This window comes from Dasypus novemcinctus, chromosome 15 (assembly GCF_030445035.2).
Source record: "Dasypus novemcinctus isolate mDasNov1 chromosome 15, mDasNov1.1.hap2, whole genome shotgun sequence".
NCBI classification, from domain to species: domain Eukaryota; kingdom Metazoa; phylum Chordata; class Mammalia; order Cingulata; family Dasypodidae; genus Dasypus; species Dasypus novemcinctus.
Genome location: NC_080687.1, coordinates 25,367,948 through 25,380,661, shown reverse-complemented (window position 1 = coordinate 25,380,661; position 12,714 = coordinate 25,367,948). Strand labels below are relative to the sequence as shown.

General features: G+C 35.3%; 1 protein-coding gene across 9 annotated transcripts in view; it reads left to right on the top strand.

Annotated features, from left to right (window-relative positions):
• The window catches only part of MYO16 (myosin XVI), a 732,830-nt gene that overhangs the window by 287,576 nt on the left and 432,540 nt on the right, over window positions 1–12,714 (top strand). For all 9 annotated transcript variants that reach the window (XM_058276443.2, XM_058276441.2, XM_058276437.2 and 6 more), the window contains exon 5: window positions 6,376–6,484. In XM_058276443.2, coding sequence (XP_058132426.1) covers window positions 6,376–6,484 — 109 coding nt within the window. The remainder of the gene's footprint in view (window positions 1–6,375; window positions 6,485–12,714) is intronic.

Below are 12,714 nucleotides of genomic sequence, written 5' to 3'. Positions count from 1 at the left end.
TTTTTCCATAGCAGTCAAATTTACTTTCTTTTCATAGGTACTATGCTCTGAATTAATGGAAAATTAAATTAATATTTTAGAATAATAATTCAGTCCACAATAACTTATAAGTCACTTATCTTCCTCATCCTCTTAGGATAATAATGGAAACATTATTTTCACCAATATCTCCAGTGAGTTAGGATGTGAATTATTTAATTCACTCATTCATTTAATACATTTTTTTAAAGATATATTCTATTTTATTTTTTATTTATTTCTCTCCCCTCCCCCCCACCACCCGGTTGTCTGCTCTCTGTGTCCGTTCTCTGTATGTTCTTCTGTGTCTGTTTGTATTCTTGTCAGCGGCACCGGGAATCCGTGTCTCTTTTTGTTGCGTCATCTTGCTGCGTCAGCTCTCTGTGTGTGCGGCACCAGTACTGGGCAGGCTGCACTTTTTTCATATGGGGCAGCTCCCCATATGGGGCGCATTCCTTGCCCATGGGCTCCCCTACATGGGGGCACCCCTGCATGTCCTGGCGCTCCTTGTGTGCATCAGCACTGCGCATGGACAAGCTCACCACACAGGTCAGGAGGCCCTGTACCTCCCATGTGATAGGCAGATGCTCTATCAGTTGAGCCAAATCCGCTTCCCTCATTTAATACATTCTTTATTGAACATCTGCAATGTACCAGGTCCTATATCTTTTCCTAAGGATAACAGAACAAATGAGATGATTGAGTTCTGCCTCTAAAATCAATATTCCTGTATGAAAGACAAACAAAAAATTAGAATAAACATGAATGCATTTATTAGTGTATAATCACTAATGTATTTATATAAATTATTTCTGTTCATGCCATGCATTTATTTTCTTAGCTTTTAGTGGGTGTGGTTATAAGGTAGCTAAATTGAACTGTCAGAACTCCGAAAAGAGTACCCGACTGTATTAAATGGGCACTGTGGCAGTAGCTTGGAGTGAGATTGAGGGGGAAGCTAACTGGACCTAAGGCCTTTGTGGTTGGGATAACATGGCATAAAGTCCAGAGAAATTATTATGGTGTTTAGGGTTGTGGTTGTGGAGCTGGAGGAAATATGATGACCTATTTTGAAGGGAAAATTCATTGTAATCTTGATTTTATTTTTAATGTAATTGTTAAGGAAGTGGAAAAAATTAATAATAACTGCCAGCTTTTTTTCGGGGGGAATTGGGAAGGATGGAGCAATTTACCAAGAAAACAAACAACAGGAAGAAACCTTTTTACATGAGAGGGTAGTGAGATCCACCTGGACTATTAAGGTCAGCGTCTCCAGAAGTCTAGCCAGCAGCTGATCCTAAACTCAGGAGAGAAAAGTCATATTTGCATATTATGGTTACAGAAGACTTGGAGTGAATCGGATCAACTGTGAATATGTGAAGACTGAAAATAAAAGAACATTTGCAAAAAGTTCTGAATAAACTAAGAGATTTTTAGAGAAACAGGAGGCTGCAAAGAAGATGGAGAAAGAGAAGCCAGATTTAAAAAGAAACCAGAAGTTTGTATTATCATGAAAGTGAAGGGGAAAAATGCTTTGAGAATGTCCCTCTTGGCAATTCAAACACTATAATTAACAGTGGATGCTAATCATCTAACAAAAAATTATCAGAAAAGCTAACTCAAAGCAAGTTGCAAACCACATCCCAAGCTTTAGATGTAAAGACAGATAAAACTTTTCATGGTTTTTCCTTCATATGTATAAAAATATTACAGCGTGAAACATTAAAACTGTGATTGAAATTCTAGACTAAAGAAAGAAAAAGAAATGTAGATGCTGCTACCATATACAGCATTTGAAGTAAGTTATACCTGAAGGCCATTAATACCAAGCATTAAGGGGCAGAAAGTAACAGCTGCTTGTATTTCCAGTAGGTTGGTAAATACACCCGGAAAAAAGGCCACATTTTTCTTATAGCAGATATGGAGTGAAACCAACCAGTATTGGAGAATAATTAAATGAATGATTAATGAGGCAGGAGGGCACTGGTTCTTTTCAGGCAGAGCTTTAGTCAGTAAATATTTACTATGTAGCTATGTGGCTGGGTCCCTTCAGAGAACTTAGAAAGTAACTTGGTGCACACATAACCATAGCACAGGGAGGTAGTAGGAAATGTAGTATGCATGGTTTTATAATACCTTGAAATTGCGTATCCTAACCACATGGGAGTTTTTACTGACCCTGGAAACCATGATTTCTTTTCTCAGAAACCCTTATGTTTGTTCATGAAATTTTATCTTTTAATTGGACTGTTGACTTTTACTTACATTCTGGCCATTAATTGATTCACATATTACTCAAGTAGCTCATCAGACAATTGTTAGATTATCTAAAGTTTTACTTCTCACCTTTCAATTTATAGATTTGAAACTTACTTTGGACTCAAGAGATTGGTTATGTGTTTTCATCTTGTTTGATAGTTTTGTTCAATTTTTATTTTGAAAAAAATTTCCTCAATATAAATATATTTATTTGTACAAATTAGAAAAGACAATATATAAATATAAAGTAGAAAATTGAAATAAATAGTCACTTAATATGTTTTGATGTATGTCATAATCAATCCCTTCTTTGCCTCACTGCACACACATAAAAAAATCATACAAAACTTATATGATACCATATGTAGAGCTTGGTTACCTCCTTTTCATATACATTTTCTGTATTCCTCTAGGCTTTAAAATTTTCTTCTGTATTATACTTTTTAATGATGGGCAGTTGCATTATACACATATCTTTAATTCAGTAGTCCTTAAAATGTCTCCTAGTAGACATTTTATACAAATGTTCAATACTTCAAAAAAATTGTTACTATATTATTATATTATTTCATTATTATAACAATAAATAAAATATACCATTACATAAATATTTTAGGCATGATATTATTTCTTTTACTTTTCACTTTAGGTTTTTATTAGAGTCATATTTATGCATATTTTAAATAGTTTTGCAAGGCTTCTTGGGAGACACCAATACTCCCCTCAGTCCTTTCATTCTCATTTCCCTTCCCAGGGACAACCATTTTTAACTAATTAGGTGCTTCCTCTGGATTTTATATCCATAACATGCTAAATAACTATGCTTAAATTGCTTCACTTTGACTTTCCATCTTCAGTATGGAAGATGAGGACTTGGCTCTCTATTCATAAAAGTTCAGACCTTGTTAGATACCCTCTGCCCATGTGCCCATCTTCCCCATATCATCATATCAAATCTTTGTCAAATCAATACATAGTGATTCCATTAGTACAATTAGACTCTATAAATGCTGTTCACACCTGACTCACTTAGAATTTGATGATTGCTTTTTCTTTCTTACATATTTTGTTTGTTTAACATATTTTGTTTTGCTATTTAGCATGGCAGCAATGCTACACATAAACATTTTTATGCTCCCATAGTAGTAATTACTGGCCACATGAAGTTTACAGAGGGAGTTATAAAAATGTGTTGAAATATAATTTCAACTGTTATAAACTTTTAAATCGTTGTAATAAAGCCTACAAGAATTTTATAACCTCCCAAATTTACAATCATTAAAATCTCACAGTACACTTTAATCATAGTAAAGGCTTAATGTGCTTTTAGTTTTCTCTCTCTGCTTGAACAATGGAAACCTGTGGAAAAGTCTCTGTTTGAGACCAGAGAGGCATTGACCTCCTGCTCCAGTTCTCAAAGTTCTCATCTAGAACTTTGGCAGATCGATGCTCAGCTGTCTTCTAGTTGATCCGACTCAAGTGTAAAAAGAGATATCCTTTTGCCAATACATGGAGTTAGTCTGCAGCACCTTTTACTGGTGTTGGTCAAGGGTAGTTCACTCTGAAAGTGGTTTCTGCTGGTGCACATCCTAGCAGGCATCCTTTCTCCCTGATTGCTGAAGGACTTTCAATTGTCATGTCTCAGCTTTGGAAAGAGGGACCAATAATCAAAGGTCTGGGGTAGCAAGGTCTAAGAAATTTTTTTACCCGTTTCTTTGGGGAGTCTAAATATTGTGGCATGAGACAGGAGTTGCTTTCTGAATGATCCTTACAAAATAGTATTCCTGCCAAAGTGCCTAGTTCAACACTATTAAAAAGCTTAAAAAAAAACAAAACAGATGGGCACAGAGGGAGTAGGTAACACACAAGATCATGGACATCTATTATTGCTGACTGCTTTTGATGGTCCTTTTGAGCCATTATGTATCATACTTTTTTCCCAGTTATTTTCAGTTTCATTTTTCTTTTTAGGACTACTGTGGGTTTATTTGTCTTTCCCTGAAAACAGTGTGCTGACTTTGGTCTAATTCATTTGAAAGTTTATCAGTTCTTTGGAGTTTGTCCTTGAAGATGCAGGGTACAGTTGTGAAAAAAAAATTCTTTTCATTCTCATATATTTGGTTGTAAGCAATAGAGAAAGCACTGTAGGGTTTCCCTAGGATACTTTCAAAAGTTAGTCTTTAAAAAACTAGTAGAAAATTGCCTGAAAATAAATTAATTGGATACATATTTTGGGGGAGTATCTTTCATGGGTATGTCCAGTTTCCACTTACACTTTCATAAATGTATTTTGTTTTATTATTATTATTTTAAGAAACAGATTTATACAAGGTTCTCTTATACATCTCATGGCAGGTTGCACTTTTTTTTCTAATAAGGGTAATAGAGGGCATTTGGTTATTTGTTTTGGGCTGCTGCAAATACCTCACTAGACACTTTTTGGCCTTTAATATGTTGGGAATGATATTTTATATGTATTTATCTTTAACTGAAATTAACTTGACTATTTCCCACCTATTAGTGGGGTGGTACTATATTTTATAATTAGATACTGAAATCAATAATGACTCCCTGTATTTCTGTCCCTTAATTGATTCTTTAACAATTGACATATGAGTAGTTATGCAAGCCCTTATTCTTGTGCTTGGAGACTGAGAAAACAATTATTAGCAAAGTCTGCTTAAGAATATGCTTCAAGTAATTCTTTTCGAACTTGGAATAACTAAATCCAAATTAAACACCTTAAGAAAAAAAATTGAAGTTTTTAGGTGCTTAAAGTTACATGCTTTCCTTTAATAAGTGGAAATCTGGAATATATAACTTGCTCTCTTTAAATAGGGGAGTATCTTTATATGGTTTATAGAAAATAAAATATGGTACCATTAGCATCATGTGGTAATCGACACAACGTATCTTGACAGAAGATATTAAGGGATAGGATATTTTATCACTTAGCTTACTTTTTTGTTTGTTTTGCTTTTTTAAAATGTATTTTAGAGCAGTTCCTCTGAAAATCTCTGCAGACTTGCTTATGTATAGGAAAGCTGTTTTTATATATAGAATGACAGCAGGCAAAACCCTGAATTTTAATGTATTTTGTGTGAAGGTATGAATTTAGAAATTATATGAGCTATGCTAACATTGCAACAGAATCATATTCAGTAAAAGGAATAGGGGAGCTAATTAATGTGAGCTGAGTTTAATGCTGTGTCTTGGGAGGTATATGGTAAACTTTGGACGATGGGTGAATGTACTTGCCATGCCCTTGGAAGGAAAGCATTACATACACCTGATAAATTTAATAGGGCTCATTAAAGCATGTGAAGCAACAGTGGTAATTTCTGTGATCAATTTTTTGAGAGTGAAAGCACATCTGTCACTGTTTTTAAGCTAGGGCTAGCCAATGGATGAAGCAAACATCCTCAGTGATACTGTGCTGACAAAGGCCTAAGCTAAAAAGAGGGAAATGAGCCATACTTAATATACTTAATCCATTAATACCTCCATATTATGTATTTTTTTGTTATAAACAGTTTTTTGAAGGGGAAACCCCAACCAAAAGCCATTAGCCCAAGCCTTTGTTAAAATATTTTAGTGTGAGAATGACTTTGAAGATGAGTTTCTGAGGAGAGCAAGAAGCCTAGGATTTTATAGGGTAGAATGGGGAAGAAGGTCAGTCAAGGTTTACCTTCTTCAGAGAACTAACTTTCACCATCCAAATTCTCAGAAGGTCTGGAAGCATTTCTGTTGTGTAGAAAACAAGATGGGATATAGGACAGCCAGTACAGAAGTGAAGTTCAGCAGTCATTGATTAGAAATTTGGGGTTTAACAAGAGGATTGGGGAAACTTGTTTGGTGCTAAGGTCTCTTGCAAAAGTCAGTGGAACATTTTTAGACCCTGAGAGTTTCTCACAAGTTATTTCATATATTTATCATAAAAATAATTCTATTTTCCTACATGACTCTTCAGGGTTATACCTGATATAAGCTTTTCCTGGTACTGTTTCCTAACTAAGAAGGAATTGTAACTTCTAATCTGCTCTCTATTTTAACAGGATGTGTAATGAATGCTATTTATTTTTTCTTTCTCACATATAGGCTGGAGCCAATGTCCTTCTCCAGGATGTCAATGGAAATATCCCATTAGATTATGCTGTAGAAGGGACAGAATCAAGCTGTATCTTATTGACCTATCTGGATGAAAATGGTAGGTGGATGTTTTCAAGAACTGTGGAAAGGTAGATCAAAAGAAAGATTGATAGAGAATAAGTATATATTTATTGTATAGGCATGCTTACATCCTTTGGGGTTTATACAAGTATTTCGTATAGATTATACAAAATAAGGTTTTATCTCTTCTTTTTTTTTTTTTTTTTTTGTTCCATTGCTCTCTGCAGTTCATTGTTGGTTTAGCCAATGCAGTTTTGCAAGCCAGCAGAAATCGAGGGGCCGACAATGAAGGAACATTTTAACAGGAATTTAAAGTCCATAATTAGTGGGACTGGGTTTGTAATTGTAATCTGTTCTCCACTGGGAGGGGAAAAGAAGTGAACCAGGACAATTGAATTTTTGGTTAATGAGAGCAAGGTCATCTGAACCATAATCTCCTAGGAGCTGATGGCTCTACTAAGGATTACACGGTAAAGTTAAGGCTACAGTCAAGGACAGTTTGTGCAGCATCCCTGAATCCCACTGTTTGTGACGCTTAGAAACACAAATGTCAGAGGAAAGTCCCGTGATCATGGTGCTGGTCTGAAAAGATGAGTGTGAGCCCCCAAATGTGTTTGCTGACAGAGTGTTTAATTACACAGAGCCAGCGTATAATTTCATGAGTAAGTTCAGCACTGAGAAAACAGGAGGTATTTGCATCCCTGAACCAGATATGGTATTAAACTAAAGTGTTATTAAAGTATGTACCTCCTTTTATTTCCCTTTTCTTCTGCTGCTTAGGCATAAATAACATAAAAAAGTAATTCTATCGGCTTGTAGTATGACCTTTGTCAGAGAAAAAGCTTAAACATTTTGAGCCACATAATGCTTCTGGATCTTTCTTTCCTCTAAAAAAAACACAAAAAAACCCACAAAACCCATTACATCTGCTTCATTGTTCTCTGTGCTCTTCACCTCCTCCAGATTGCCTTTTTTTTCCCCAAAAGGTTTATTCTAAGAATGGCTTAGAATAAAATAATTAGTGCTTAAGAGCCATGATTTCTAAAAAAACATGGTCTGATTAATTCTGAAAGCAAGGTAAGAACCGTTACCTTTGTTACGGAAATGAGAAAGCTGCGGGCCTCACAGAGATACTGAAGGTCATCTAGTCTTCTCCGTGACAAAAGCAGCCCTGGGACACAGGTTGTGTGGTACAGTTGATCATCTACTCTGCATCTCTTTCATTTCTTAGTATTTTCTTCTACATGAGAGTCCTTGCTTTCTTCAACTCTGGTTAACCGTGACTTGCTGGAGACTGATGAGGTTACTTCTAAAGGGAATGAGGCTATGCAAATTTCCCTGTTGGGAAGTTTATTATCTGAATCTTTGCAAAACTTTGCACATAACGCACAATTCTGAATTTCCATAAAAGGCTTTGCCGTGTTTGATTTGGCTGTGCCAGTTCTCTATGATTACTTTTCCCTGAATTTCTTATTGTTTTGAGTTTCTAAAACCTACAGTAGTAATTTTAAAAATAAATTTAGAAGCCTTTATTTGCAAAAGGATTAACGTGATTTATAAACTTTTAGACTCACAAAAGGACTTTATATGATAGGAAATTTGTAGTATTTGCAAAACCAGTATTTTCTATCCTATGAAATTAAAAAACAAAACCAAACAAATTACATTTCTTTGGGAGATTGGTTAAAAAAAGACTTAGAAGAAAACTAAGAGGTAGGTACTGACTCTTGAATGGTTAGGAGGAAATCAGTCACAACCACAGCTTTCGCTGGCAGTTTGTAAAATGCATGTTTGCTGGAACAAATTCAATTTAATTACTCTTAAATCTTTAATTTTGTTTTCCATTTTTCACCGCTGTTCTATGGCCTCTGCTTTCCCATCCATCTGTTTCATCTTCCACCTCATTCTCAATCTGGTTCTGTTTATGTCAGTCTCCCTCCTACTTATCTGTATCATCTGTCATAGTTCCTAGTAAACACTGTATAATTCAATTTATTCTCTGGCCTCTTGTTGGTGTTCTTTTAGAATTATCTGCAGTAACAGAATGGGCTGAGGTCATTAGTAATTTCTGATATTCCAAGATGAGTTTATTATTATTTGGTTCTTGGTATTTTATCATTGCGTTACTGTAACTACATGGTTGTCATCCTCGAATTTTACTCTGAATTGTACAGTTTCAAATTGGAATACATATCATACTGTCACATCAGGAAGAAAGTGGCAGGAGGCAAGCAAGGTCGTGAACAAGTTGATTACATGGAAGATCACTGGTCACAAGTTCTAATTGTACTGTCACCACCAACTTCCATTATAAACTTGGGTCTGGCAATTAGCCTCAGTTCACTGCCTGAGCTTCCCAGTGTGTAAAATGAGACAACCACAGAGGGCTGATTGAGCATTTGATGAATATTGGATCTCTAGTGCACGGCAAACCAGCTGGCATTCAAGGAAAGCAATTGATTATGAAATGAGTGCACAGGAAAGAAAGCACTGCAGTGAGGGCTCAAGGTGGTTCAGGACAAAAGATTGGCATGAAAAAAAAAAAGATACACAAGTCCCTGAAAATCTTTTCCTCTACTTGGCTCTACATATATCATTACCTACTGTCCTTTCTCCCTCCTTTCCAATACATTCTTTTAGAAAAAATGTTCACATTTATTCTTCTGAGTTTATCCCCAGCTTTTATGCAGCCTACTGAAGGTTGGCTTGTCTCCCACAATGATCACCATTGCATCCTTTACTTTTCTGTCTGGTAATTGCTTTTCCATTCTAATATGTTTCTTCATTTCTCTGCGACATTTGAGCACCTTGATCACACTCTCCTATTAAAACTCTCTATCTTCTGCTATGATCTTTCCATAGCTTTATTCCCTCTCTTGGAGCTGCTATGTAATTTCCTTTGGATGCTTCAGTTGTACTCCAAGCATCTGCAGAGCATGTTGCTACATGGTTCATTGTGGGAACAAAGGAGACTCTTAACCAATCACCACTTTGTTACTTACACAGTACAAAGGGTCCAAAAGAGCAGGGGAAGAGATCCCATCATGGCCAGTCTTCCTGGGAGGTCAACTGCTTGGTTCAATGTAGGTAGGTGGCAGTTCTACATGTTCCACTTTGCTCTGAGAGGAGAGATGTCTATACAGAGTCAGGGTACTTGTACAACCTCAGGGGAAGGTGGGCTTGCTACTGAGCAAAAAGCATGTGTCAAGCAACCTTTGTATAGACTCCCACCCTGCTAAGTATCTGGTACGACTTGTCCCCAGTTTTGGATTTAGGGTACAATCAGGCCATTCCATTAGACCTAATGTCTCTTCCTGGCTGTGAAATGGAAACATACTGAAATACCTGTACACAAAGAAAAGGAGGCATGGGTAGGGAGTGGGGGATGGGGGTGGGATGGAGTTGGGGATGGTAGGCAAGGGCTGGGAGATGGTATCTCTGACTTCCCCAGTAGTATCCTTATATGCTGGTTATTCCAAGGGCTTCATCTTTGTGTTCTCTGATTACTTCACATACTCTTCCTAGATTATTTCATCTTCTTCCTTAGGTTAGTTAGCTCCTGCTGTACCTAAGGATATACCACTAGCTTTGATATCTTTTAGGAACTTCAGCTCTGTAGATGCAATTTTATTAAGTATCTTAACATGGATATCAGACAATTTGAAATAACATGTCCGATATGGAACTCATTATATTTCATACTTTATCTATGTTCCATATTCTACCTTTACAACCAAGAATACAGGTATCTAAAAATCACTTTTCTTCTCCTAAATCCATCACATATAATTGTCACCAAACATACAGATCCTGTTTCCTTATGCACACTTCACTAACCATGTTGTTACTTCCTTAGCTAAATATCTGTTTTCTATTTGGATTATTACCATGGCCTCCTAAACTGATCCCTGTCTCCATCCCCACCATTTTTGAGACTACTCCCAGATTAATCATTTCACAAAGTTCATTATATCTTTCTTCTGCTTAATGGAGTTCATCCAAAAGTTTGTGCTGGCATCAACCTCTTCAGAATCACCCATAGTTAGTTTGACAGTGCATCCCAATTTGCTTGGGAGAGTCCCAGGTTATGTCTGTTGTCAGGGTTAGGAGGCTGGAATGAGATGGAAGGTAATAATAATATACGTCCAGCTTGAACACACATATTTCTTTTTGCCAGAACCATCTTTCTTTGTTTACCTGTTCAACTCTTTTGTTTTCTTCAGGCCTTGAATCTTTTGGGAGTTTTTTCATGAGGACAAAAATTTGGATTAGCTGTTACTTTTTAGGAACTTAAAGAATCTAATCACACTATGTCATAGTGAATTGAAAATGATTGTTTTTTTGAGGACAAAACTAATGTTTTATGTATAATGGAATGATAGAATAACAAATGTTAATGAATAAAATCAGAGGTGCAGAGCCTATAAAAATAATGAGGATGAAGGATAATTTACCAAAAGGTTTCACTTAAGCTAAGCTTTAGGTGAGGGATTATGATGTCCTAGGGAAACCAAGTTGGTCAGGGTGATCAAGGCATATGCAAAGGCAAGGAGGTAGAGAAAAGTAGGAAAACAGAGATGAGGCTCCCTTCTTTGTAAAATGAGAGGGATATTTCCAGTTGTCCATTACTGCATAAACTCATTTATAATAATGACATACCATAACTCCATTGCAGAATGGAGAGTGGAGGCAAGGAAAGGTTGGGTTGTTCCAAAAACAATATGACCTTAGGAGGCACAGGGTCAAGTTTTTAGTTAAGGAGGGGGGTCAGGTAGGGATAAGTTTAGCTTGAGGTGTTAATATAATATTATTTCAGTTTTGGACAACCATCTGTTTATATTGTCAATGGGATCAAGCAATAGTAATAGCATCCCATGTAATTAATAACTTGAGAATATCAGACAAAATATTTTGTTTTTTAATTCCTAAATTAAAAGAAGTTACCAGAATGCTGTTAAAAATAAATCTAAGCAAATCTTGTAATTAATTTTTTAGAAGACAGTGTGAGAATAAAACTGTTTTCTTTAAAGAATTTTTTGCCTATTACAACTATAAAATAGACTTATGCTGGCCTGCTAGCCATATTGGTTGGTTTTATCCAGAAATAAATCGAGAAATCTGTTTAACCGAGAAGAGAGTAAATTTCTGTTATATTATATCACAAAAAAATAGATTTGTGTTTTTTTTTCCCTAAACATACAACAAAACCTAAATATTACATTTTTTGGCATCATATTTGATTCAATATGAACTTTTAAAATAATAGGACACACAGTCATAATATTCTTCTCTGGTATCTTCACAACAATGACCAGAAATAGATTGTTTTCCCATAGTCTGTTTTACTGTAAATGAATCTGCAGTGAGTGACATCTTATCTCTCTGTTTTAATTTTTATGTTTTTCATCATGGGATCTATTCTATTTCTCTCATTAAATTTTCAGTTTTCATTCATGGTTAAATAAATTATCTAAAAGTACATATATTTCAGTAAAAATGTGGTCTTTTCTGAATAATTCATTTTAATTATAAAAGTTATCAAAATAATGTAACTTTAAAGTAAGAAAACCATTGCCTTCTGCTATTTCAACATGCAAAATAGAATGCTCATATATGAGAAATAATATTTTCCAAAATCAAATCACATGTCACCTTCCATAATCGTAGTAATTATCCAATGAATGGATAAAAAAATTGCACATGATTGAATATTATGCAGATGTAAGAAAAAATGAAATAGTGAAGTATATGACAGTTTAATGAACCTGGAGGACATTCTGCTGAGTGAGGCAAGCCAGACACAAAAGGACAAATACTGTATGATTGTGCTCTTATGAACTAAATATATTGTGTAAACTCATCGGAGTTAATAACTAGAATATAGGTCACCAGAAAATAAAATGAAGTTAGAGAATGGAAAGATTCTGTGCAGAATTGTTTTTAAAAAGGTGGTTTGTTAACTTTGGAAGTGAAAGGTAAAACACATCATAATGTTGGTAACTAGCAACACAGTAGTATTGGTGCTATTATACATGTGTGACTGTGGTTGAAAGGGAAAGTCTAAGGTCATGTATATCACTAGAAGGAAAGCTAAAAAATGTAACATGGAACTGCATAGCATAGTGAAAACTAATGTGAAATGTGAATATAGGTAATATTGCATATATAAGTCTGTTTTTCTTTGAAACTGAACAAATAAATGTTAATGTTACAAGATGTTAATATCAGGCAAAAAAAAAAAATCCATTATTCTAAGTGAAAGAGAAG